This window comes from Crinia signifera, chromosome 1 (assembly GCF_055691185.1).
Source record: "Crinia signifera chromosome 1, ASM5569118v1, whole genome shotgun sequence".
In the NCBI taxonomy this organism is placed as follows: Eukaryota; Metazoa; Chordata; class Amphibia; order Anura; family Myobatrachidae; genus Crinia; species Crinia signifera.
Genome location: NC_139217.1, coordinates 424,314,447 through 424,342,330, shown reverse-complemented (window position 1 = coordinate 424,342,330; position 27,884 = coordinate 424,314,447). Strand labels below are relative to the sequence as shown.

The following is a 27,884-nucleotide window of genomic DNA, read 5'->3' as shown; positions in this document are numbered from 1 at the left end:
AGTAAATTTCCCCCATAGTATTAATAAGTTGTGTGTAAATGATTAGATATTAAATACAACCTAAATAGCTTGTACTTACATAGAGAGGTACTTCGGTATGGCTCAGCTCCATCTCTGTAACTGTAGAGACAAGAACAAAAAACTATTCATTTACAATAAGAACAAAATAAAAATATTTGACACAGACAAATTGTGCAGCGCAGAACAAAGTTGTCCTTATACAAAGGCATTAAACAGAAGATGTGTGGGGCAGCCTTGATACATAAGGGAAGTGCAGTAACAATTGTAGATGCTGGTAGGGAAATTGTTGTGCTGAAGCAGTCATTGGTAACTGGCATTACTGTGCAGCTACCAGTGGTGCATCATTGCTGTAATGAGAGGAGAACGCGGAAAGTGGGAATCTGAAACATGAAATGCTCACTGTAGGAATCTAAGGGGGGTATTCGATCTAGGATCATGGCTGTCAATCCCTCCCGACAGCCGTGATCCTGGCCCGTTTGCGGTCAGCCCGACAGCTGAATGGCAGGCGGGATTCAATGTTCCACCTGCCGATCGGCGCAAAGGGAGCATGGCTGTTAACACGCCCATGGATTGTCGATCTGCGGCCTGGATCGCAACAATCCACGTCCGTAACCGGAAATAGCGACGGCACATTGAATACCCCCCCTTAAATGAGTTGGCTGATAACCATAATGGGTCCCTGATCACTGGTCACAAATACACCCCCTCCCTCTTCTGGTTGTAGAAACAGCTCTGGCTTATAATACATCATAATATTATTATTATTATAATAATAAAAATATTTTTTTTTTATATATGCATAGCTAAACACACACACACACACACACACACACACACACACACACACACACACACACACACACACACACACACACACACACTAGACCAATAAATCAATTTGAGATCATCCGTTGTGGCCTGTGTGCTTCTGCAACAATAGGCCAGGTGGATCTGTTACATTTTTCTTTTACCTCAAACACTGCACCCAAAGGACTATTCAAATGAGAAAAATGAAAGGTGTGTATCTCTCCGGGGCACTGCTAATCTCCTTCTGCCTAGCAAAGCACTGAAGGAAAGCACTTGTGTGTCACGCATGTGGTTGCTACACGTACATGTTTGCAGAAACTAGGAGATCATTTTACTAAAGCTTCTAATGGGCCTACACACAGGGAGACTCTGCTGTTGATCACTCAGCACAGCGATGTGTCAGTGCTGTGTGCTGAGCAATCTGATAGGGCCAGTGTTCCAGAGAACACTGGTCCTGGCCGGCGATCTCACTAGATTTATCCTGAAAGGGGGATATTAATCACTGGTAGAATCTAATTGGTTGCTATGGGCAACATCACCTATTTTCATCTTTAGATGCTGTAGTAAAATTTACCGCCAGGGCATGAGATTTTATTGGGTCAAATCAAAATGATCTGTTCAAGACTCCAGTTAGTTTAGAAAACTCTGTGTACTGCAAAAATCATAGATTAGTCGCAATAGACATGAGGCCTGACCGTGGGGTAACAATGCTGGGTTTGTACATGGGCAGGCTACTTTAAACATAGTACGTCCATACTGACTGCGTCATGAAGCCAGATAACACATGGAGGTGTTTATATGCATAACTAGCAGCTTAATGGAAAGAAGACAAACTTAAGGCCCATACACACTGGGAGACTTTGAGCTGAACGCCGCTCAAAACAGCAAGTTTGAGCGGCTTTCAGCTCAAAGCCGCCCAGTGTGTATGGCCCGGCGATAAGCGGTGAGCACTGCTGCGCGCTCCCGCATCATTGCTGGTATTACCAGCAGATGAGCAGCTTTGAGGACGGCTTTGCATAACTCTGCGCTACGCAAAGCCGTCCTCTCTCCGCCGCCAGTGCCGGGCAGGGGGAAAGCCACTCCGTGTGTATGGCCCGGTGATGAGCGCTGCTGCGAGCTCCCGCATCATCGCCGGTAAAACCGTTCATCTGCCGATAAATTGCCCATGAGAACAAGTTTGTCCTGTGACAATGGGCGGGATTCACTAATAATCCCCGGTGCACATCGCCGGCATTCGCATAGTTAATAATCGCATATGCACTAACATATGCGATTATTAATGCAAAAGCGATGCCCGGCGATGTGCAGCAGGTCCCCCCCCCTCCCTGCCGGAACCCTTACACAGCTGTAAGGGCTCCGGTTCCTCCTCCCTGCACTCAGAAGTGGTGCAGGCAGGAGGAAATCACTGGTCCGGGCAGCACAGCAGGAGGCTGCCCGGACACAGGTGAGGGGAGTGCGGCGCTGATCGGCGGGGGGGGCGCGAAGGGAAGCCCATAGGCTTCCATGGGGTTACGCCAAATAGGAACTGGCGTAACGCCCCGCAGCGAAGCCCCAGCAATGGGGCTTTGCTGCATATGAAAATACGGTAAAAACCCCGAAAACTGGGTTTTTATGGCATTTTCATTTTTTTATTTCGAAGAGTGGGGGTGGGGAAAGGGGTCATTTACTACCATTTTTCGGCCATTTTCACATAGGCCCCTAACCAAATGTTTCCAACATGCAGTCCTCAAGGCACCCCAACTTTCCACTTTTTAGGGATAAGCATGCTTGAGCAGAGGTGACTTAATTAGTACCCCAATCAGTTTGATTATACCCAAGACCTGGATTGTTGGGGTGCCTTGAGGACCACTGACCAAACCATTGTGATATATACACTTAGGGTGTATGGATATATTAGTTGAAACTGAATATATTTATAGCTTTTGCATTAGCTCAAGTTTTGATCATGTAATATCAAATGGTAATGCTATGATTGAGGGTGGTAAAAAGGACAATTTCCGAACACGCATTACCTGAGGTGTTTATGTATTGCAATATTCCTGAAGGGAAAATTAGGACAGTAAGTTATAGTTTTATTCACCCTTTTAGGAAAACTTCCCCCTATATCAGAGCTAACATTTAGCAGTGGTGTAAATAGGAGTCTGTGTGCCTGTGCCAAGTGAAGGGCTCACCACTCAAGCAGGCGCAGCACATCCGGGCCATAACATCATGGAGGAAATGTACATGGATCAAAAGGCCAGGCTGTGGTAATTAGTAAGAGAGCCTTCTTCAGTCCTTTTTACCACCATGAGTCCCCAGGTGTTAGAATTTGTGAGTGGCTGAGTCAGGTGGAGCTATCCCCTAGTATAGGGGCTCCCAACCACAGTGCTCAAGGAATTGTCATAGTCCAAGAGTAAAGAACATCCATACTTGAGCACAGTTTACTTAATTAGGACCTCTGTAATTGTACAGATGGTTAAATGAAAAATAACTACATACAAGAACTTTTGGTACTTGTTTCCTATCTGGGCGCCCGCTAAGTTAATTGCGCACCATGCTATTCTCCGTAGAGAAATCTGATCGCATCGCATCGTACACATACACGATATTGAACGATGCGATGCGATGCGATCCGATTCGATTTCCCATAGGAAACAATGTTAAATGGCTCAATTTAGCCAAATTATCATAGGAACAATAGTAAATGGGCCAAAAACACCCCTGAACATTGAAATGTCCCCCCAAAAGTAGTTGATGCCACCCCGCCATCAACGTGAACCCGAAGCGTGGCGAGCGCAGCGAGCCCGCGAGGGGCGGCGGTACGCGTCCTCCGACCTTTTCATGCCCTACTATCCACTAGGGCGTGGAGTGAGAATAGAATAGTGTGGCGAGCGCAGCGAGCCACCGAGCCCGAAGCGTGGCGAGCGCAGCGAGCCCCGCGAGGGGACGCGGATACCTTCACAGGTAAACGCGTCCCTTCGCGGGCTTCCCAGGTGTCCGCGTCGCCATGGACACCTGGGAAGCCCGCGAGGGGACGCGTATAACTGTGAAGGTATCCGCGTGCGCTCGCCACGCTTCGGGCTCGGTGGCTCGCTGCGCTCGCCACACTATTCTATTCTCACTCCACGCCCTAGTGGATAGTAGGGCATGAAAAGGTCGGAGGACGCGTACCGCCGCCCCTCGCGGGCTCGCTGCGCTCGCCACGCTTCGGGTTCACGTTGATGGTGGGCTGGCGTCAACTACTTTTGGGGGGACATTTCAATGTTCAGGGGTGTTTTTGGCCCATTTACTATTGTTCCTATGATAATTTGGCTAAATTGAGCCATTTCACATTGTTTCCTATGGGAAATCGAATCTGATCGCATCGCATCGCATCGCATCGTTCAATATCGTGTATGTGTACGATGCGATGAGATCCGATTTCATTACGGTGCCGTACGTAGAAAACCTGGGCGCCCAGATAGGAAACAAGTACCGAACTTTTAGCTATTGGCAGTCAAGGTTGAGAAAAAGTGCCCATACAATATTTCCATGCGTTTTTAACTAGATCGCATCACATGCAATTTGCGTGCAATGTGATGCGATCCGAAGCTAGTTCAAAAAGCACAGGCTGCACAGACTTTATGTGCTGTGCGATAGGATGCCCATGGGAGCGTGCATCGCACAGCACCACATCCTTGCACAGTGTATGGGCACCTTTACACTACCTTAGCAAGTGCCAACCAGGCCAGCTACTCAATACAGAGATAGGCCTCTCTGGTCTGTTTCAAATGGGATGTTGCTATGGGCAACCAATTAGATACTATTATCTTCTAGGAGGTGCTAACTAAATAAGTAGCAGATATTTCCCATGTGAAATAGAATTCCTATATTGGCAAATTTCCACCTTATACTCACAATTTACATTGTTAACGGTTAAAATACGGTACTATCGACCACAGTATCCAGAAATTATAACTGTGGATCCACTTTACAACAATGGGTATAGACTGGCCGTATTCGACCTACTAAAAAAATACAGCAAGATACAGACTTTGGTAAGTCTAAGCCAAAATAACACCCAGGTCAGCAGACTTGGTCACTTCCAATATATCATTACAGCCTACAGCATTCCTACAGGACTTAACGCTGTTTAATCTACACTTATAATTAATACACTATAACATACTTTAAACTTTGTAAACAAAACTTTATTATTTTACTTTAATTTCTTTATAGTGCAACTGTAGTATACAAAAAATCCAAATAGTGTTCTCTCTTTGAAAGGTCTCAAAGAAATTAATTTGTTGAATCAAACATTTTCGCTCCAATCTACTGAAGTTATAGTGAAAGAACCATGGCTAGACATAATACAATGTTCGCTGCAGCGCACGACCTTGTGAGAACGTCTGGCAAGTACTGTAGAAAAGGCCGCGGCGTTGTTTTTACATCCCGTTCTGTTTTCTATAAACAAAAAGTTTTCAGAACAAGCCAAGTCACGGTAACTACTTCCTGGAACACAAGGGCACGTAACTGATCCGCCTGTTGTCAGCTCTCAGCTCTGCTAAAGCCTTAGCTGTGCCCTGAAAACCTATTAGTAATATCAGTAAAAAGTATGTCTACAATTCTAATATTTATTTTCAGCTTACAGATAATGGCTGAAGCAGGCGGTAAATGAAAGTAAAATGTGGTATAAATGCAAACATAAAAAGTACTACATAAGTAATCAGTCATTATCATGACAAGACCAAACTAATTTAAGTAAACCATTTACAGCTTATAAACACGGTTAGAGGATTTCAGTTCAGATAGATCTTTAGTTATTGAAGCAATTGTATGAATGAGCTGTAATTATACAAGCATATGGCCATTTAAATACAAAGATAACTTTTGAAAGGTTTAAAAAAAAAAAAAAAAAAATTGCACAGGTTAATGTGGATGTCCTGCAGGTTGCAACCATTTTTGGAACACACATGGGAAATGCAAATTCCACACAAAGAAACAAAAGAAATTAGGTTCTGATTTGTAATACTTGTCTGTACTGAACATGCAATGTAAACAGAAAGTGTTTTAACTCCCACATTAATATAACATTGTACAGGTGACCTGCGCAACTACCGTCCACTGGCCCTTCCCTAAAAAGCAAGCCTTTTCAGAGCTTGGTAAAATTAGGCCAGACTAAAAGGCACTACTCCGATTTGGGCCAATTTGACCCGATCCCGATGGATTGGGCCAAGAAATAGTCCCAAATCAGATGTGTTTCACATCACCTTTGGGTACGATTCGCTGTCCCCTGTGCACCGGACCGGAAGTTAAACACTTCCAATATGGGACTATTTCGAAGCTCAAACCATTGGGATTGGGTCACAATCAGCAGTGTATGGCCATCCGACCCCCCCTGGGCCGCAGGATCACATGCGATGAATCGCATATGACCCCATTCCCCACCTCCAAGACTGTGAGCCATCCAGGTGGGCGTGGTACGAGGCTCTGACAGAGGGGATCCCGACGGTCAGTATCCCAACGGTCGATGCACCAACAGGGGGGGCGAGCACAAAGAAGCCCCTTGCGGGGCTCGGCACAGGTTCTGTTCTCCCTCTATGGGGTCGTGGACCCCCACAAGGGAGAATAGCCCCTGTAAGTCGTGAACCCCCCCATCGGAGCACCGGCAATCGGGATTCTGACATTGAGATAGTGACTGTCGGGACACTCCTGTCGGAGCGTCATCCGGCACCCATCCAGGTACCAATGAAATTATCTGTACTGAATGCTGAATATGACTAAAATCTGCACTTTTAATGTGCCTTGAGGACCGAGGTTGGGAATGCCTGGATTAGAATGTAATGCAGCACATCAAGGTTAGGATAATCCAATCTTATAACTTAAAGGGAAGATCTTCTACAATTATATGACCTTTGATAACAGCAAGATATTCTCCAGTGCCCAAAAGTAGAAAATAATCAGGTAGAGTACAAAAAACGACGTGTACATTTTTGTGTATTAGATCGACAGTAAATAGGTTGATAGTCAATAAAATCAACCACTATTGGTCGATAAGGATTAAGTCAACACATTGACAAGGTCAACATTGACAAAAGGTCAACACAAGCAAAAGGTCTACATGGAAATAGTCGGCACAGGAAAGGTCAACATGAGGTTTTCACTTTTTTGTTTTTAATGTTGAAATCTGCCGACATGGACCCAGTATAAGTGTAACGCATCCGCTCGCCATGCTGCGCTTGGCTCACTATTATGATCTAACTATACCCACTTGTATAATGAAGTAAGAACAACAAAAACTCATGTCGACCTTTTCATGTGTCTACCATTAATAGTTCAACTTTTGCTTGAGTCAACCTTTTGTCAATGTCTGCATAGACCATGTCAACCTATTGCCGGCAGATCAATAGTGGTCAACCCATGGACCAGATACCCTGTAAATGACCACAAGTGGTCTCCAGCAGAAGAAAAAACACCCCAAAAAATACAGTTTCTCCTGTCGAAGTTGTATTGCATCCCCACCGCGCTAGCATACTATGGCCGCCATTTACATCCACATATTTATATAAAGAGTGTACCGGAGCGATTAGGAGTATTGTGTGTGAACACAAAGGGCAGCCATACTAATACACATAGAATCATACTCCACAATAACAAATAATAAAATATAGTTATATGGTTAAATATCACAACACATAGTATTAAGCATAATACACGGTTCCCCCTGGGCATATTTAGTACCTATGTGACCAGTCTCTCACACACAGTCCTCAGGCGTTTGTTTGAAAGTGCAGCATACAGCATTCAGAAGTTATGGACATTAAATATATTAATCTATATATTGCCACGAGGAATGGCTAACTGAGGAAATGCAGTTGAAACCAGATGCACAGCAGGGACCCCTGGACATGACGAAGCCTTGAACAAAGAACCAGCTGTGCATTTTTACTGTACCAATAAGGAGAGGCGAAACCTGACCTCTTGACCAATGAAAAACTTTATTGTACCCTATTGGCTGGACCCTTTATAATGATGCGCACGGACTAGGGACAGTCTAATTGACTGTGCTCAGAACTTAGAATACAGTAACCTGGTCCGGGTGGCGCCTGTGTGAGAGATGGTAACTGTACCTGTATATTGTTTGTGGTTGCATTATAGCTGATTGTGCTTACATTTGTTTTTCCCCCTTTTAGTTAGTTATTGTTAAGTATTGTATACTGTGTGATCTCGATATACTCTATTACCCCTTTTGTCCATTAGGAACTTGATACATACGGTGAAGGACTTTGTACCCTAACTCCGAATTTATACCATTTCTCGCGAAATTCATTCGCAATAAGCGGAAGTGTGTACAGGAACGATATCTGGTACATTGAGACTATGTTTAAGTACTTAGTACGGTGAAGGATACCACAATAAGGGTATCGGTGTAGCGTGCAATACGCTTATATGGTACACTACGTGGCGCTACACATTGGTTCGCCTGTAGTTAGGAATAAAGGGTAAAGGTTTACGGACACATAAACTGCGAAACTTACTTATTGTCCATCGGTTTGAAAAATATTAGGATTTAACACTACGCTTCATAGAATAAGGCCTTTGTGCTCCTAAAGTTGGTAATGCCACAATGAAATAGAGTGCTTGAACAGATCCTGGAAACCTATATTAAAAGAGAGACATACAGTAATAAGAAGAAAAAAGTCGTTCTTATGCTAGGATCTCAAACATGAAAAGTATTGTACCTGGCAATGCCAAGGCTTGCTGTGTAAACAATGGCTCTTCAGAGTTCTGCCAGCAATTTGTAAAAATAACAGAGGTAGTGGAGCTTACAAATGAGTTGGCAACAGACCATATATCAATGGAGTTATAGGGGTTCCATGCCTAGATGGTCCACTTAACTCCACTAGAGCAGTTCTATTTACCCCAAAACAAAAGTTTCAACTATAAAACACATTCGTTCTACAAATACAATAGAAGCAACTAAGGAGAAAAATAAAAGGGCAGCATGGGTTTTCACTTGCAGATGTATGATCCTGTGCATTGGATTTATAGAATCTGTCATTAGCGTAAATCAGGCTCCCATAACTGCATGAGAATACAGCCATATTGCATGTGACCCAGAATTAGCACCGTCATGTCTGCAAGATACACATAGGCCATCCCACCACTGAGCAATAAGGTTACTATTTAGCTGCACACAGATCTCAGCGCATTTCCTTCAGTATAACACTGTTGTATAGGATTATCACAAACACTGGCCAGTAGCCAAAAGTGGGCAGAACATTCTAGCAACATTTATAAACATGCACAAAAATTACCCAATATATTTTCATTTAGAAATAGCAGGCCACAGATTTGTAGCCACATATATCAATGTATTGGGTTAAACTGGTATCATCTACCCTGTGAGGTCAATGATACCAGGGCGCTTCTAGTGGGAGAGAAGGCATCACATATCGGTCTGTACATACTACATACAGTGGAAGAACTACTGCCAACCAAGGGGATCCCAACACAAATTTGCCTTTGATCAGCATAAAACAGGTTTCAATGTTCTTTGCGTATGCCCAATGCATGTGTAACCCTCCTCTAACTTCGACCTATGTGGCAGGAAAAGCCTGTTGTTGATATTGCCATATATGAAACCTGTTTTAATGTGTAACCACCCTTTGGGGCAAATTTACTATAGCGGCGATTTTGTCTTTCGGATTCTGTCATCTATTGCATCCTAGAAAACTATAGGCAGAATCTGATTGTTTGCTATGAGCAATATCACTTCTTTTCATTTTTAGAAACTTTAGTCGTGTCTTATTAGTAGAGACAGGATTATATGCATTTGCATTCGCATATTTTGCCCATTCTCACTTGTTATTGCATATTTTACCTACAAATCTAGTGATGGTGCATATTTTAGGACCCACCACCTTTCCACCCACGAATCACAGCACTGATTTGCCCTCCTGCTGGCCAGGTAGTGGTAGAGTGTGCAGGCCGGGCCGATATGTGAGCAGTATGGGGGACATTGCTCTAGGCTGCCAATCTATTTTAATAAAAGTCAGTCGGGGCGGGTTATGCCACAAAAGCTCCTGAACCTTTGCCTGCCCCTGGCCTGGGACTTTGCGCCAAGAGAGAGACTTCTGCAGAAGAGGAGGTGGGCGGAAGGATTGTGACATCACGCGGTGCGGAGGAAACTCCGGGTCACAGTGAGTATGCGGCGCAGGGAGAAAGCCTTCCACTGCGCCACTTTCACATGCTATGCTGACATTTGATCCATCTGCGCTGGAGATGAGGGTCTGTGTAGTTGATAACAGAAGAGCCTAGTCTGCTGTAGCAGCCTGCAAGAAAAAAAATCCTGTGTACGGCACTAAACATCTGCAGGTGCTGTGGGCCTATTTTTGAGGTTTATTTGCAACTAATAGGATGCTGATTTTTAAATAAGTTAAAAATGATTTTTTTAAATTATTTAATGTAGCATATTTTAACACTTTTTATGCATATTTTAAGTATTTTTCATGCATATTTGCATGCATATTTCAAGCTTTTTATATTGCATATAATCCTGTCTCTACTTATTAGGATATATAGCCACGCCAACTCAAGAATAGTTTAATAGATTTTATCCAATGTTTCAAACTTTATTAGACATGTTCTACCATTCTACCATTGTGGTTTTATTATTGGTGTTACAAATGTAAAAAAAATTCCATTCTCCAACAGGGGCAGGAGACCACAGAGAAGTAAGTACTAGAGGTAAGTACTACTGTTACTGCATTAGGAACTGCAGACCATTTTATTAGGTGTTTATTATAACAATTCAACAACTTCCATCCAAAACAAAAAAACTATCTAAAAAAAGGAAGAAAAAATAAACGAACATGAAAAAAATTCTATTTTTTTTATGAAAACTCCCACTGAACTTGATTGAGAAGGACCATGGATTACCTTAAGGTGCCCATATAACTTACAATTATTGTATACAATATCGCATCTCAGTTTTGCAATGAGATGAGATGAGATGAGTTTTGTACTAGATCTCATCTCATCGAAAAACCGAGATGCGATATGTATACAATAATGTAACGTGTATGGGCACCTTGAGGGTCCTTGGATTGTTTCTTTTGAAATAATGCTAATATTAGCCCTCCTGCCAATCAAAGTGGGTGGTCCTGACACTCCCCTGTACTATACTTCTTAAAAATAGTCCTGTTATTTGCATATCCTCTCTAATGACTGACCACACACCTTGATCTTAGGCCCCTACAACTGCATTCCCTGGTTGGCCCTTTAATCCTCAGTCCAACACAGAGTGAAGGCCAACTGAGGACTTGGAGCACAGGAAGAGTAAGTTCAGCCTTCTAGTGCTTTCTGCTTTGTAGCCATTGTTTATACTCCTTGATTTCAAGTTTCCATCTATCTCCTATTTGACTATTTGTTAAGCAAACTTCCATTTCCTTTTAACTTACAAGTGCAGTAAAATCTCTGATAATGAGTTGTTTGAAAACCCTGGACCCATTATGTGTATACAGTGATAACGCCAACAGCCTTCACTGCAGTGAGCAAATTAGACTTTTTATTATCAACTTTACATTTCCGGCAGTCTTTGAGCTTAGACACATTTCATAAAATAAATAACAGACTAGAGACACCAACTGGTGGCTTCTTTAATCTGCCACTTACACATAAAAGATGCAACATCAGCAACAATGAACCATTGAAAATCCTTATGGTTTTTAAAATTGACCGTCAAAACCAAGATGCCAATCATTGGCAGGGATACACCCAGAAAATGTTTGCAACACATTTGCAAGCCACCCCCACCTCCATGTTATCTCCCATAAAGACACACCGACTGTCACTCAGGGGCGTAGGGAGGGTGGTTCCAGTGGAAAGTGCTTGTGGGTATTTAATGTGTGAAAGGGAATATGACTGCTGTCCGAGGGAACTTCAGAAAGGGACGAAGGCGTAAAACAGGTGTAAAACATGACAGGGAAGCACGAGGGTTGACCAATATGGGTGACATAAGGTAGAGGATCCTGGCTGAGCTAGTTAGCATTTTAAAGGGAAAGAGTTCAATGGGGAGAGTTGAGGCCTAAATGAAAATCTGGTGTGGACTGGAAATCTAGGAAGGACCAGGTGGTAACGCCAGGGTCAGGAGGCCTAGGTAGGGTAAGGACCACTACGGCAAGGAGAATGCAGCATTAATTCACTAGGAACAAATAGCATCACATACTGAGTGGAGGGAAAAATATGGGAACGAAAGAAAGGCTCTATACATAGTATTGCCATCTTTCCCAAAAAATCCAATAAAATAATTTAGATGTGGGCAAACTGCCAGCCCATTGCCTAGAACTCAATGCCCTGGCGAGAGCTAACTGCCAGCCTATCACAAACAACCCAACTCTTCGCTGCCAGTGACACTTGCCCACAGGAACCAGTGAAACTAATTAGGATAAAATCAGCCTAAAACCAGTTTATTGACAGGATAGTAATCTTAAAACCTACAGAAGACATGCACTATTCCCTCTCTTTGCCAGAAATCACAATAAGCTGATGGGGGGATGGGAACATCCGAAGAGGCCAGAGACCTCCAGACCAGGAAATCTCCATCTTAATCCAGCAAGTGGGCTCCAAAACTCCGTCCCATAACTAGTGTCACTACTCAAATCACACCATAAAAAGCAGACATCCCTTACAGTTGTAGGCCTTGTATCCCTAAAGGTTTTATGAAGCAACCTGGTAGTTTCAATTCCACTAGTTCGATCAAGTCTGAATGTGGATACAGCACATTACAGGTCTGGCTCCTACATGTGTATGTGACAAGTCTGATTTAAATTTGGTCAATATTAGCATGTTTGGGATTTGAATCCTTTTTAAAATAAGACCAAAATGCCATTCTTCTCCTACATTTTATAGCCATGTATCCACCTTCCACGCTCATTTATCAGCTCAGTCACTACCCAGCTGTTATTTGCTGATAATTAAGTCAAACGTATGTCCTCTAGACTTAACAAGAATGTATTCATTGTTTCAAAGTTCCGTTTGATGCTATCAGCAAAAACACTTTTAAACAGGTCATTGAGAATTGTTAAACTTAAAAAAATAAAAAAATAAAACTGTCACATAGCCAATACGAACCATATTATCTAGGTTTATTGCAGTACTTTGGTATCCACTCAAATTAACATAGATTATATTAATAAGTACTTAATAAGAGTTTGAAAAAGCAACGATTCAATTACGAAAGTCAAGCAAAATGACAGTATGGGAACCTGAGGCTAGAGGCTGGCCTGGTTGGGCATCAGGTGATAGAGCTTAACCTATAGGAATGGAGGTTGTGGGACGAGTACTTAGAGATTCCGCCCTGTTTTTTTCTGATGGTTTCTTCGTTGGCCATGTGTATGCAGGGCGGATATCGGTTGTAGTGGGACTGATTTTATGTTTTATCCTGGCTATCCGGAAAAGCATCATCTGATGGGCCTATATCTACAAACTTCTGGTAAAGCCTCCACCTGTACACAGCGCAGCGTGACACTCAGCGTGACCTATGAGCGCATCATGTTCGCAGAGGTGGCGGGAGCAGCCAGGCAGCGTCGCGTATGCGCAGTCTAATCACAAAATCCTGGGAATGGAAACTCCAATCCCAGAATTCAAACCCCGGCAATTTTGGGACTAAATCCCTGGACCTTGACTATCCCCATCCCAGAATTGCCCACCCAACTGTTAATATTATGGAAACATGGCAAATTAGACTAAGTGATTGTGAGAAAAATTTGTGTATAATCGGACGTACTGCACTAGTTTTCCCTTTTTTTTTCTCTCTGTTTTATAGACCCTTACATCAAAATTCCTGTCATAGGTGAAGAAAGGCATAATAAGAGAAGTACATTTATTTTATATGTTTGGATACACAACTGGTGCTATATTGTAATTTACTTAATAATATCATCTATTTAGCTGCCTTGAATTGATAGCACAAATTCCCTCTCCCCTTGTGTATTTTTAACATTTTTTAATTAGCTACTGGGAGAGGTGTAGCAACAGGAGGGGAACTGCTGCAATTAATTAAACATTATTTATTTATTAATAGTTTCTTATATAGCGCACATATCCCACAGCGCTGTATAGAGAATATTTGAACATTCACTGCAGTCCCGGCCCCAGTGGAGATTACAATCTATAATTATATATATATATATATATATATATATATATATATATATATATATATATATATATATATATATATATATATATATATATATATATATATATATATATATATATATATATATATATATATATATATATATATATAGCGATCCAGGGTGTCTGGCACAGCCTCCTACGTGAAATGCTGCATGGGTGCCAGCATAAGGGGTTAGGTATACTTGGATAGAGGATGCGGCACACCATTCACGTATCAAACGATTTCTTTAATGCGACACGTTGTTGTCGCATTAAAGAAATCGTTTGATACGTGAATGGTGTGCCGCATCCTCTATCCAAGTATATATATATATATATATATATATATATATATATATATATATATATATATATATATATATATATATATATATAGTTTATATATATATATATATATAGTATATAGTATATATATATAGTTTATATATATATATATGTACACGAACACACAGACATTCTAGGGTTACATTTTAACCCACCAGCTTCAGTGTTCATTATCTGACCACAAAAATCCTTATTAAATAAATCTGTATTTGAAGCCTGTGAGGCCTACAGATGGAGAACATCCTACATTGCCATAATCATGGACAATGGTCTGGTTACTCAGCGCTTGAACACAAAGCATAAGAAAAAAGCAGCATCTCAGGAGGCTCCCGGAACAAAGAATTCAATGAGTGGAAACTCTATAATTTCTGTGTTTCTCCCAAGTCATGATACTGTTAATAAACCTTAGTAGAGCATCACTCACATTTCTGATCTTCTATGCGGCGTGACCTTCCAAACAGAAGTTGTAAATACATCTGACAAACAGATGAGAGACCAAACTTTGTACCCCTCTAAAACTAGGGTGGACCATGTGTAGAAACACCCTTCTTAAAAAAGGGCCATCTTGGATGAGTTCTAGGCAGTCATGTGACATATCAAGAAGATACATTAAAACAAGAACACCATTGTTTTTCCTAGTTAAATTCTGCATCTGATTGATAAGTCACATGACTACCATTCCAAATAAAAAAAATAGAGTGCATCTAAGATGGCAGACTTCAAGATGGCCACCCTATTGGTGACTTACCCTAAAATGTTTCCCCCTGCTCCCATATTTGTATAGACACTTGAGTAATATTTCCTTACTTGTTTCTTTTTTAAAAGGGTGTTTCCACAGTTATGGACGGCTATATATATCATATAACAGAAAGGTTATATGTTAAACTAGAAATCTGTCAGTTTCAGTCACCACCCTTTCAGTAGAGCACTCAACAACTATTCCAGACAGGTTGTTAAAGTATTTAATATAGTTTTTAAAAGGGAATTTACTATCCTGGTATTCAGCCAAGAGACACACATTGAAAAAGGCTGCATAGTAAATTTAGCCCAAAGAAACCACATATTCACCTGTGTAGGTCACTGCATTTAAAGAACCAATTATACTACAATAAAATAAATATAACTGCCTCTTTCAATTCAGTGGGGAAAGGGTCACATTAAATATAGCTCAACGACTTTGTTGGTAAACAATGGGATAAACAATGATAATTGATATCGAACACGGGATGTAAGTTAATGATTTTCAATTCCTATCAAGTCATGTTTCGAGGATTTCGATCTGTGGAAACAAGTGGGATAATTAGAGACCCATCAACATAGTTCAACTCACCTTTGCATGGTTAAAGGAATCCAGAAAACATGACATGTTGGCATATTTGAGGACTGGTGTTGCATAACCAAAGTTTGTCACATTGTCAAACTTTCCTCAGAATCGGACATGTGTTGCGTCTGTTATGATGATCTGGGGTGAACTTTGAGTTAAGCCTCGCTCTGACTGGCAGGTCTGTAAGATACTGATTACAACCTGTATGTGCTTCTGCGGCCTAGGTGGTGAAGCCACAGCAGCACCTGAGCCTGACCCTGACTCTATTACTATACCCTGGGTTGGCTGGCACCTGCGCAGGTCTAAGACTTTGCCACTATAGCCGCCTTTCCAGGATAGAATAGATCCACCCTGTACTCAGATGCCACCTAGTCTTTTGCGGTGACACAAAGTACCAACCGAGTCAGGGTACTAGTATGAGGATAAACTGACTAGACACACATATTAACCAGGCTCTGCACATGAACATGGACTAGAATATGCAACCTCGTAGACAAGGACTGAACACAGGATTTATGACCTTTACTGCTATAATGCAAATCTGTCACAATAAACCAAACAACAACTATAACCATGGTATTGCAGATATGATTGCAACCTAACCGCCTATGTGACCCCGTCGCAAGGCTAGACCAATGTCTCTGACATCTGCCGTGAGACAAACAAACAAGAAATACAAACAAGACCTGTGCCCTAACTGCCTCCGTGACTCTGTCACAGAAAGATCATGGAGTGCACCTTGTGTGCATGAAGTGACATAAGTTTTATGGCCCATGCATAAAATGTATTCCAGAAGCCCTCGGCAACAAGTGATGGGGTGGTTTTTGTGTTTTCTGAAAGCGGATTGGATGTTACACAGCAGGCTGTTATTGGTTAGGAATTGTTATGGGCGTGTTTAAGGTTAGGATTATGGGATATTCTAGAATATTCTGCCTCTTTGATTTCAAACGTTGGACTGATAAGTACTGTGTTGAATTCTGAGACTTATACCCTGTTTTTCACTATCTATATTTATATCTATTCTTTCTTTCTTTTCTTCTTATTGCCATTCTGCTAATTTACCTCACCTACTTTACCTTACTGTCAGCTCTTAATAGCTTTCTTATCTTTTTTCCTGCTCTTACCTTCCTTTATTGATATGTCTGGCAGGCCAAGGAGGGAGGCTGGGGTCCCTGCTCGCTTCCTTCAAGGAGCAGGGATGCCAGCTACCTCAGGGGCGAGAGGGAGGGCGAGGGCTAGGGAGCCCGCAGGCTCCGGTTCTGGCTCTGCCTCCGCTCGCATGCGTACCCGACCGCCAGGTAGGGACGCGGTGAGAGGCCTGTCTGGCTCTCCCGCTCCACCTGGCAGTCTCATGTTACCCGCGGCTGATGCCCAGTCAGCGCGCGGGCGGCGAAGGGAGACGGGCCCCGAAGCAGGCAGTCGGTCTGCTGACGGACTGCGTGTAATGGCGCCCGCGGTTGGGACTCCATCAACTCGCGGGCGCCGTGGTAGCAGAGGGTCGCCCGCGGCTGACGCTCAGTCAGTTCGCGGGCGTCGCACAGGGACACGGCAGCCCGCAGCTAGTACAGCTCGCGGGCGGCCTGATGTCCTGGATGCTCCGGCGGTTAGGGGACGCCGCGCGCAGGCGGCGGATGAATCTCTGCACCGTCAGCCCGGCGCGGTGCGCTCGCGTCGGGCTGGCGGGGGTCAGGGGTCAGTGGGGGTGCCGGTATCTGCGCTACGGCAGCGAGGCGCCCCCCGTGCAGTAACTAATATGGTTGTTCCTGCTGGAAGTGCAGGAGGGCGTCGACAGGCAAGACGCCCTGCTGCTGCTAGAGGGGGCAGGGCTGCGCGTGGCAGAAGCCGCGCAGAGCTGCCTTCTGACAGGGTGTTAATAGATGCTGGGGAGGATAATATAACTCCCCAGTATTATGAAGGGGATGAAGTTATGGGCACTCCGGTTGGGGGCAACGCCAGAGCAAGGAGAAGGAATAGGAGGGCGCTGCAGTTTGTTGTGCCTGCTTATGGATCAGAGGATGGAGGCTCATCCTCTGGATCCTTGGAAGAGCAGAACGTTCTGGCGTTGGTCCCAACTGGAGGCAGGGGTAACCGTGCGGGGTCCCACCGTTTTTATGCCGAGGTGGTGCGGGAGGGGGTTGCCCCTTCTGGGAACACGGCTTCGGTATCCGCGATCTGTGCAGCAGTGGTATCCGCCATAGTGCCCCTGTTAACCACCGGTCCAGGTGGTCAGGGTGCTGGTGGTCAGCGTCCAGTAGACGCTGCAGCACTGACACAGGCCATGGTGGTGGCCCTTTCCTCTGCCCTGGGTGCCACCAGCAATGTGTCGGCAGGACCTGCTGTTGCGCATGACTTGATTGATGAGACAAATGTCCCTTTTGTGCCCGCAGTAGCAGGCACTTCGGGAGTCATGGATCAAGCAGCAAGGGGACGCCGACGAGGTGATGGCAGCAGGTCTGGAGGATCGTCGCATTCTGGTGGTGAGCTGCCTTCCGACCCTGATTGGGTTAACTCAGGCGGGTCAGGGACAGGTAACTCTGGCTCTGAGGGAACTAGCTCATCAGGAGGGGGGAGGCACAAAAAGGGTAAGCGTGGCAAGCGGTCAGGTAGGAAGCGCGGACGCAGGCACTCGGACAGTTCGCTGGCCTCCACTTCTTCGGAGTCACCCTCCTCGTCGGATGACGGGGTGAGGAGATCCAAGAAGAAGAGGAGACGTACGAGGCGATCTCCGAGTGAGGATTCAATAGTCACGGTTGAATCCGATTCCGTCCAGTGCGCAAACACCGCAGTAATGCGGGGGTTGCGTCCACGGATGCGGGATAGGATTAGGAAGGGCAAATATGTTAACATATTTGCCCTTACTAGCAAAAGTCAGAAGGCGCTGATTGCGGCGAGAAAGAAGGGCACTGACAGTGAGGAGGCTCTTATGACTTATAATAACTGGGTGCGAGGAATGCTGGTCTTCGCAGCCTGTTATATGGAGTCTAGGCCGGATGAGTATATGAGTTTGATACGGTATCAGTATTTGATTCATAACTTATACACATCATACCGCGGCTATGGATGGCGCACGTATGATGAAGAATTCCGGCGTAAGCAGCATGGGAAAGATATTTGTGACTTTGGCAGAAAAGACTGTGAGCTTTATGTCGAGGTCACAAATTCGGCCGTGCCAATGGGTGAGGCTTCCTCAAAACCTTGGAATAAGAAGCAAGGGGGCCAAGCGGCAGGGGGCAGTGCAAAAAGAGTAGGTCATGGGAAATGCTTCGCCTACAATAACAACATTTGTAACCTGGGTCAGAAGTGCCGTTTTCGGCACTCCTGTATCAGGTGTGGAGGCGGTCATCCCATTAAAGACTGTAGCAAACCAGCGCAGGGACAGGGTGGAGCTTCCGGCAGCAGGCAAATCCGCGGTCCAGCGGAGCCAAATCATGCTTAGAGCTCCATCTCCTGTCCGGCTGCAGGCCATGTTGCCGTGGTTGGAGAGGTACCCCTTTAGAGAGGAGGCAGAATTCGTTAAAAATGGATTCTCAGAGGGGTTCGCCTTGCCAATCTCAGGTAACATTAATCAAGGGTCTGTGAAGAATTTGCGTTCGGCATATCAGTTTCCTTTAATTGTTAAGGAAAAGGTTAGTGCCGAGGTGAATTTAGGCCGGATGGTTGGTCCTTTTGAAGAACCTCCTATTCAGGGCATGATCCTTTCCCCAGTAGGAGTAGTCCCCAAAAAGGTGGAGGGCAAATTTAGGCTGATTCAGCATCTATCCAGCCCAAGGGGTGCATCAGTTAATGATGCCATCCCTGAGGAATTATGTAGGGTGGTGTATCAATCTTTTGATGAGGCCATTGCGTTAGTGAAGTCATTTGAAAAAGGGGCTTTGCTTTGCAAGATAGATGTTGAGTCAGCATTTAGGTTATTGCCTCTGCACCCATCAGCTTTTAAATTTATGGGTTTTAAATTAGATGATGGGTATTATTTTGATAGATGCCTTCCCATGGGGTGTTCCATTTCCTGCGCTTATTTCGAACGATTCAGCACCTTTTTGCAATGGTGTTTGCATGAGGTTTCTGGAGAGTCCGGAATAGCGCATTACTTAGATGATTTTCTGCTAGTTGGTCCACCAAACTCTGATAGATGTTTGGCCCTATTAGAGTGTACTCAGACACTTTTTAAGTCGTTTGGAGTACCAATAGCGGAGGATAAGACCGAGGGCCCAACTACAGTATTAACCTTTTTAGGGATCGAAGTGGACACAGTACAGGGACAATGTAAGCTCCCAAGAGACAAGATTAATCGGTTACATGAGGAAATCTTGTTTGGCCTCGCAGCGGGTAAACTGACGCTTAAACAGTCTCAATCATTATTGGGGGTGTTTAACTTCGCTTGCCGGGTAATACCCATGGGTAGGATTTTCATGCGAAAATTAGAAAGGGCTACCGTGGGGATTAGGAGGCCTCATCATTTCCTTAGGCTCAACAGCGAAATACGGCGGGACCTGGTTATTTGGGATTCCTTTTTGTCTCAATTTAATGGAGTTGGCATATGGCAGGAGGCACCCATTGCTAACTCTATTCTGGAACTATATACCGACGCAGCGGGCGCCACTGGTTTTGGCGCTTTCTTTGCCGGTAGGTGGTGTTCAGAAGCCTGGCCTGCTAGCTGGGTAGAGAAAGGATTCACGAGGAACATGCTTCTATTAGAAGTGTTTCCCATAATGGTCGCCCTTGAGCTGTGGCATGATGTCTTAAAGAATAGGGAAGTGGTTTTTTGGTGTGACAACCTAGGGGTTGTATACGCTATCAACAGACAAAAATCCACTTCCTTAGAGGTTCTCAGAGTTATTGGTCAGATTGTGCTGACGTGTCTGGTTAACAACATAACGCTGAGAGCCAGACATGTCCCCGGGGTACATAATGAAATAGCCGATGCCCTTTCGCGTTTTGAATGGCAGCGTTTTAGACGTCTGGCACCAAATGCACGTTTAACGGGTGACATTTGCCCTTTTTATGTATGGCAGGTAATACACCCGGAATGGAGGGGCTAGCACATAGCTCTTTGGCGCCGGTTACGTTTGCCGCATATTTGTCGGCTTGGCAGACTTGGAGCCAATTCCTAATGGAAAGGGGCAACAGAGGTAAGACTTTACAATCATTAATTCTTGCCTTTGCGTGGCGTTTCTATGTAACCGGGAAGTCTCGCGGCGCAGTGGGTAAGGCCTTAGCAGGCATCTCTTACTTTCTGCGTTTGAAAGGGAAAAGGGACATTACGAAGTCCTTTTTCCTGCAGAGAATGCTCAAGGGTTGGGCGAGATTACAACCACCCATTCCCGACAGGCGGCGGCCAATTGACGGCCGTTTGTTGGGAAGGCTGGTTCGCGCCCTTAAAACAGTTTGCTCCTCTCCTTATGAGGCCAAACTGTTCGCCATGGCTTTCGTCATGGCCTTCCATGGGGCGTTCAGGGTAGGCGAGCTGGTGGCATCTTCTCGGTCATCGGCTTCGCCTATGCTGACAAACCATGTCGTCGTTGCCCCCGACGGGTTATGGTGCAGGGTACAACGGTCCAAGACCGATATAGTTGGCAGGGGGCGTTGGGTGCGAATGGGGTCCTGCGCGGATCGGCGGATCTGTCCGTCGGCCGTGGCAGGGGCTTATTCGTCCTTGCGTCCTGACGTGCCTGGGGGTTGGCTCATTCACCAGGATGGGTCTCCCCTGACTCGCTATCAGTTCAATGCAGTTTTGAAACGGGGTATTCTGCACCTGGGTCTTTCACCGGAGATGTATGGGACACACTCGTTTCGCATCGGTGCCGCCTCGGCTGCCGCTGCGGCGGGTTGGTCCGATAGATCTATTCGGGTACTGGGTAGATGGAGGTCTGGTGCGTTTCGACGTTACATCAGGCCTTGATCTGGCAGTGCGCCCCCTTTGAGGATTAGCCGCTCGCTCAAACACGCTTTAGTGTTTGGGGGGCCTTGAGGAATTTTTTATTGCCACCAGTTTTAATTACGGCTTCTGCCGGCTGGTGGGTGTGTTTTTTGCCTCAAGTCAAATTGGGGCGACCCAAATCCCCCCCCCCCCCCCCCCCCCACACACAGCCAATGTTAGGATTAATCAAAGCCCAATGTCAGGTGATACTCTAATTTAAATTAATCTAATTCAAAACTCATACTAATCTTTCTAAATATTCTTTTTTCAGGCATGAGGATTGACCCGCAATGTATCTGGTTGTTGGGTCATTCCTTCGTATACTGGTTATCAGTTTCCCCAAATGTTCTGGATTATTCTCAATATCCAGAACTTAATTTGTTCAGATGGTTAGGGCATCGGGGGTTGCGCTTTTCGCAATTTAGACAAACATTCGAGGAGGCAGTCGAGAGGTTTGGTTTTCCATTATTTTTAATTGTGCATTTGGGGGGGAACGATTTGACGTCCAGAACCTGTCTGGAAGTTAGATTTGAAATAAAGAATGAGTTAGTGGATATTTTGCAGCGTTTCTCCTTTTGCAGAGTATTTTGGTCCAATATTATCCCTAGACAGAATTGGAGGGGTGCTCTTAATCCTGGTGCAATTGACCTGGTTAGACGGAGGGTGAATTCAGTAGTGGGTCGAGCGGTCTGTCAACACGGCGGATACTCGATTCCGCATGCGGGTATCACCTTCTGCGATCAGAGGTTGTACAGGAGTGACGGAGTACACCTTTCGGAAGAGGGTATGGCCTTGTTCCTTAGGGATATTTTAGAGAGTTTGAGAGGTATGTAGTTTAGTCTATGGTGGCGGTGCCGGATCAGGAGATCTCGGCAGGTGGCCGGTCTCAGAACGGTGGCTAGGTTAATTTGTGTATTAACACCTTTTGACATTCATTCCCTTGAGGGGCAACTCCTTTGGAGAAAGTGACTTTAGCATGGCAACAGTTTTTCCTTCAGGGGCATCACCGTCCCAGGTGGGCCCTTTATGTCGCTTTAGTTGAGTTGTGACCTGATGGGGAATATTTAGATAGTTCAGGCAGGTGGCCTGAACTTTATTTTAAAATTTTATTTTAAGGACAGGGATGTAGGCAGGAGGCCAGTTCTTGTTCTTTTGGGCAGGAGGCCCAAGAAATCTTTATTTAAAGCTGTTCTGACCTCGCCACCATAGATAGTTAAATTTAAATATTATAATTAGATCAAATAGGCCGCCCTCTTTCAGAAAAATAAAAAGACGACCCCATTCACCACATTTCAGTTGTCCGAGTCGTTATTTTAGATAAGATGATTTGAATGGTGCATGAATGCAGTGGGTCATGAAAGACTTATGAGACCTATGGCTCCAGCTGGCGCGGTGAGAATACAAATGGCAGATAGTAATGAAAGGTGTGACTTCCACCACAATGTGTGGAGAAGCCACTCTTATACCCCTTTTACACCAAAATCCCTGGTCGGACCCTGGTCTTTGAACACGGAAGTTTCCAGGGTTGGACCCTGCTTCATACCCCATTTACACAGCACTTCAACCTAGGTCGGACCTGGGTCTGCACCATTTACACTGAACCTGGGTCAGCCCTGCTTTTCCCTATGGATGACATTAAAAATGTCAATTTTAGGACTGATAAACTGCCAGCCAACCTTCCCTCAATGATTTAAATAAAAATTAAAAGACATGAAAAGTTAGCATTGAAAAATGTTGGTTGGTTTATTTAGCAAAATATTTTGTCAAAAAGTTATATTCAGTGATGAAGCGCATATAGCGGTATAAAAGTGCAGCATCACCCATGTGCTCCCCCCAGTCCTCTGCCCCTGCAGCAGCATTCAATTGGTCGACCTAAAGATGGTCGACAGTCATTAGGGCAACACCACTAGGTCGACATACTGCAAGGTCCACATGGGACAAGGTCAACAAGTCATTAGGTCGACACAAGCATTAGGTCGGCATAGGATTTTTCACTGTTTAATGAGCCGACAGGCGGTATTTCATGCCCTAATATCCACTAGGGCAGTGATGGCTAACCTTGACACTCCAGCTGTTATTGAACTACACATCCCAGCATGCCCTGCTACAGTTTTACTATTTGGCCATGCTAAAACTGATGCAGGGCATGCTGGGATGTGTAGTTCAACAACAGCTGGAGTGTCAAGGTTAGCCATCACTGCACTGGGGCATTGTGGGAGAATAAAATAGTGTGCCGAGTGCATGGACACTTAAAACTATGTCGACATTCGGGTAAAAAAAAAAAACAGTGAAAAACCCCATGTTGACCTTTTGACTGTCGACCTAGACCATGTCGACCTAATGCTTGTGTCGACCTGATGACCTGTCGATCTTATCCCATGTCGACCTAGACACCTGTCGACCTTGCAGTATGTCGACCTTATGACTGTCGACAATCTTTAGGTCGACCATACAATCCATACCCCTCCCCCCAGCCCCCCCAAAACATACATAAATGATTTCTGTAGGTAGAGTACTGTATATATCCCTGGGTAGGAGACCAGTGTCAATGGACCTGGGTTGGTCCCATTTACACCAACACTGACCTGGGTTTTTCGTTGGTGTAAAAGGGGTATTAGTTAGAAACCCAATTAATGGGTCAAAAAGGGAGAATTGTCCTTCCGCCAAGGTATTAAGTCCCCTTAAAAAGGAAAAACAAAGAGGAAAAAGAAAACCTAGTATCAAACTGATAGCATGAGTAGCATGGACGGAGTAATGTTTAGCTTTACTGCCTCACTGAGGTTATGGGTTAAATTCCCACCATGGCCCTAATGGTGTGGAGTTTATTGTCCCTGTGCTTGCGTGGGTTTCCTCCATGTACTCCAAATTCCTCCCACAATCCGAAAATATACTGATGCTAAAGAATACGTGTACGCTTTATAAATAACGTAATAAGAATATGCAATAATAAAATATTTTAGCCTAAAACAATAAACCATGTTTCTTTTCTTCACACGCCACGGCATTATGGGGGTGATTCCATTACATGTAATATTTTGCCAATGTGCAATTCTGGAATGGCGCGGTGCACCCATCCACAATCCAAGGTTTCCCTTTCCATGTCATAGAGCTGCACATGAAAAGTTATGATTCCTAAAGCACCATAACTGGCTAATATATTTGCAGAATATTTTGACAGTGCATCTCCTATAACTGAATTGACCCTTTAACATATCAAGCTGCCAAACCCCTAGAAATGGCATGATTAGGTTAATAAATAGAGCCTAATTGTAGTAAATTCTACTGGGTCACCTAAAAGCTTTATAAAATCCTGACTTTCCACTAATAAAGAACAATTTATTTGGCATTGTTTAGCTCAGATAATCTTAGCTATTTAGCAAGGATTGCACTTCCCACTGGGTCCAACTGTGGTGTCTATTAGCAAAAGACTACTTCATAGATGGCCACTAGAAAGGTGTTTCTTAGGTTCAGTTATGTGTTAAAGGGCACGATTTGCTTCCTATTGTACACATTTTATGATTGGCAGCCACCAGCACTGGTTTTGTCCTTAAATAATTGATCATAAATTTGAATTGGTCTTGGACCAACAACCATTGGAACCCCTGCAAGTATCCCGAGGCACCCCAGGGAGCCAAGGCACACAGTTTGGGAACCGCTGGATAAGAGGATCCCCCTCCATTAGTTTGTCTGAAACAAGAGACATCTTGGGCTGCTTACACGTTCTGGGTGAGATGTGTCAAACGGAACATGCGGTAAAACCCCGGTTTTACCGCATTTTCCAATGTATCAAAAATGATACCCTATAGAAGCCTATGGGCTTCTTTTCGCCGCCCGCCGCCGCAAAAACGCCGCCTCGCCGACCCCCCTCTGGCTTACCTTCCTGAAGGGTCCTCCTGGACCCTGGAAGGTAAACCCCTCCTCCCCCTAGTGAAGCAGCCGGACATCCTTCCGGCTGCAGGGGGAGGAGGAGGCGCCGGGGACAGCCTGCTTAGCTGTCCCCGGCGTGAGGGGAGATCCGGGCAGCAGGGAGGTGACAGACAGACGTCACCGCACCGCAATGCCAGCCGCATATGTTAGTACATATGCGCTGGCATCGCGGCGGGGGGGGGGGGGGGCGAAGGGCGGCAATGTATTTTAATACATCTCGCCCCATTTGCTGGGAACATTAGATTAGTAAATAAATAGTTCCTCGAAGACCACAGTAACCATTTCATAGAAGGCAAAAAGAGTCAGATGCCATAGCAATGTTTTTCATCTGCACATGTGCCCCAGTTTTGTTCGTACAGAGGGCTTGATTTATGTTTGTAATGAAAAAAAATAGTATTTTCTCAGTGCAGGGTAAATACTGGCTGTTTTTACATGTAACCTACAAATTTATTTTTACACTGCGATTTTAGAAAATATCAGCACATTTCGACAAGAAATGGTCCGACGGTCAGAAAAATGTGAAAAAACTCGCCGATCCACGTGTATTTTATAGAAAATGGCCAAATTCTACAAATTAGCGCTAAATTGGTGTCTGCCAATCTGGTGTCTCAATTTTGTACTGAATTGGTGTCTGTCAATATTTCCCAATCGTAATGCACTGTAGCAGAAATGTAAGCTGTGTTCCTGGACCATGGCTGGGAGGTTATAGGGGGTGGATAAAAAAAAGATAGAGAGATCTTGCATATAACGTTGTATGCATGTCTAATAAATCAGCAAGAATGGGCAAAACTGCATCTAACGCCGAATCCTCCCCATAGTGTGAAACACAGACCGCAGGACCTAATGGCTATACCAGTAAATGTCATATTCAATTAACTGATGGAAATAATGGAGGGAGACTAGGATATGGATAAGCCAATTGGCACTAAAAAAAAAAAAAAAAAAATTGTAAAAAAAATTCTTGAATAAGAAAAAAAAAAAAAATGAAAAAAAAAAAATTATATTGTGGATACCAGAAAAATAACAATTTTCCACCTTCAGGTGACATTCAACTCAATTGCTTGTACGTGCAAGCAATGTTTATCACATACTTTTCTCTTCTTTTGTACCATCCTACTAAGTATGTAAAACATCGGATTTGTTTACGCTCTGGTAGAGGAAAACTTGTGTCCCCTCATTCTGTGCATTGTATCCAAAGCACATTTTTGTATCCTGTCCTAGGGCAAAGGGAAAACAAAACACATATTTGCAAATATTATCTATTTTCTGTATGCAATATGTGAGTATTTAAATTGCACTGTTTGTATATCGCTTTCTGTTCCCTGAAAACGGGTCTAGTACCTGAAATGGCGTAGACCTCAAAGTTTGCTTTTTCACCAGTTTATATCCTGGAGTGCCACTTCATTTATATTTGAATGTATGGGGAGCTGCTGCTGCTCTAAGCAGAAGGGAGCACCTGGGCCAGGTTACCATGACAACCAATGGAGGAGTGCCATTAGCATTAAAATTGGTTGATTAAAAGGTGGAAAATGTGTTTGTAGAGTGGTGTTGATGATGCAAAGGTTGATCAGTAAGTGATATTTTGTTTCGTCCAAACAAATGACACAAATGTAAATAATTAATAATAATCTCTTACATATTTAGACACATCTGTCAATCTGTGACTGTGTATGACGCTGGGAGGAGTCATAGGCTAATAGCCTATAAGCACCTCTTTCACTTCACCCACACACAGAGTGACAGAGAGCCACCATAGTGCTACCAGGAATCAGATGCCATCTCCCAGAATCCCCTTAACTAGCCTGCAGTGGCTGGGGATGAATGCGCACCCCCCTGATGGAGCAAATGTTTTACCAGGTTTTTTAAGCTGATCGGGCATCCCGATATAGCTCCACCCACTTTTCAATTTAGGCTCCGCCCACTCACTTCATTTTGCTGCGACACACACGCCACCCTGTACTGTAGTGGGAGAGCCGAGGCATGACTGGAGAAGTGGAATCAAAGCTGGGGGAGCCAGGAGAGTCGGCAGCAGTGGCAATGACAGTCATCTGCCTGCACACAAATCTTCTGCAGCAGCGGTGACACCAGGTCAGGTCCCTGCTCCTACTGTATATACATATATACATCTGTCAGTCTGTGTCTGTGTGTATAATGCTGGGTGGAGTTATAGAGTTACTCCATCCAGCGTTATTCCACACAGTCACGGAGAGACAGATTGCACCACACTGCCCGCACTTCCTCCGCATACACAGCCCCACAAATAAATCACGTACGACACACCCCTGCCTGACGCCACATAGGATCCCAGGGCCTCCAAAAGGTCCCACTCACTCCCCGCCCACAATCAAATCCACCAATCCGCGGCATCCAACCCGAAACGTCAACGCCCACTCTCTACTG

At 44.4% G+C, this 27,884-nt stretch overlaps 1 protein-coding gene across 2 annotated transcripts in view; it reads right to left on the bottom strand.

The window, feature by feature from the left end:
• The window catches only part of ARHGEF28 (Rho guanine nucleotide exchange factor 28), a 229,529-nt gene that overhangs the window by 182,975 nt on the left and 18,670 nt on the right, over nt 1-27,884 (bottom strand). For both annotated transcript variants that reach the window (XM_083151902.1, XM_083151903.1), the window contains exon 2: nt 80-120. In XM_083151902.1, the coding sequence (XP_083008028.1) occupies nt 80-112 (33 nt within the window). In that variant the 5' untranslated portion in view covers nt 113-120. The remainder of the gene's footprint in view (nt 1-79; nt 121-27,884) is intronic.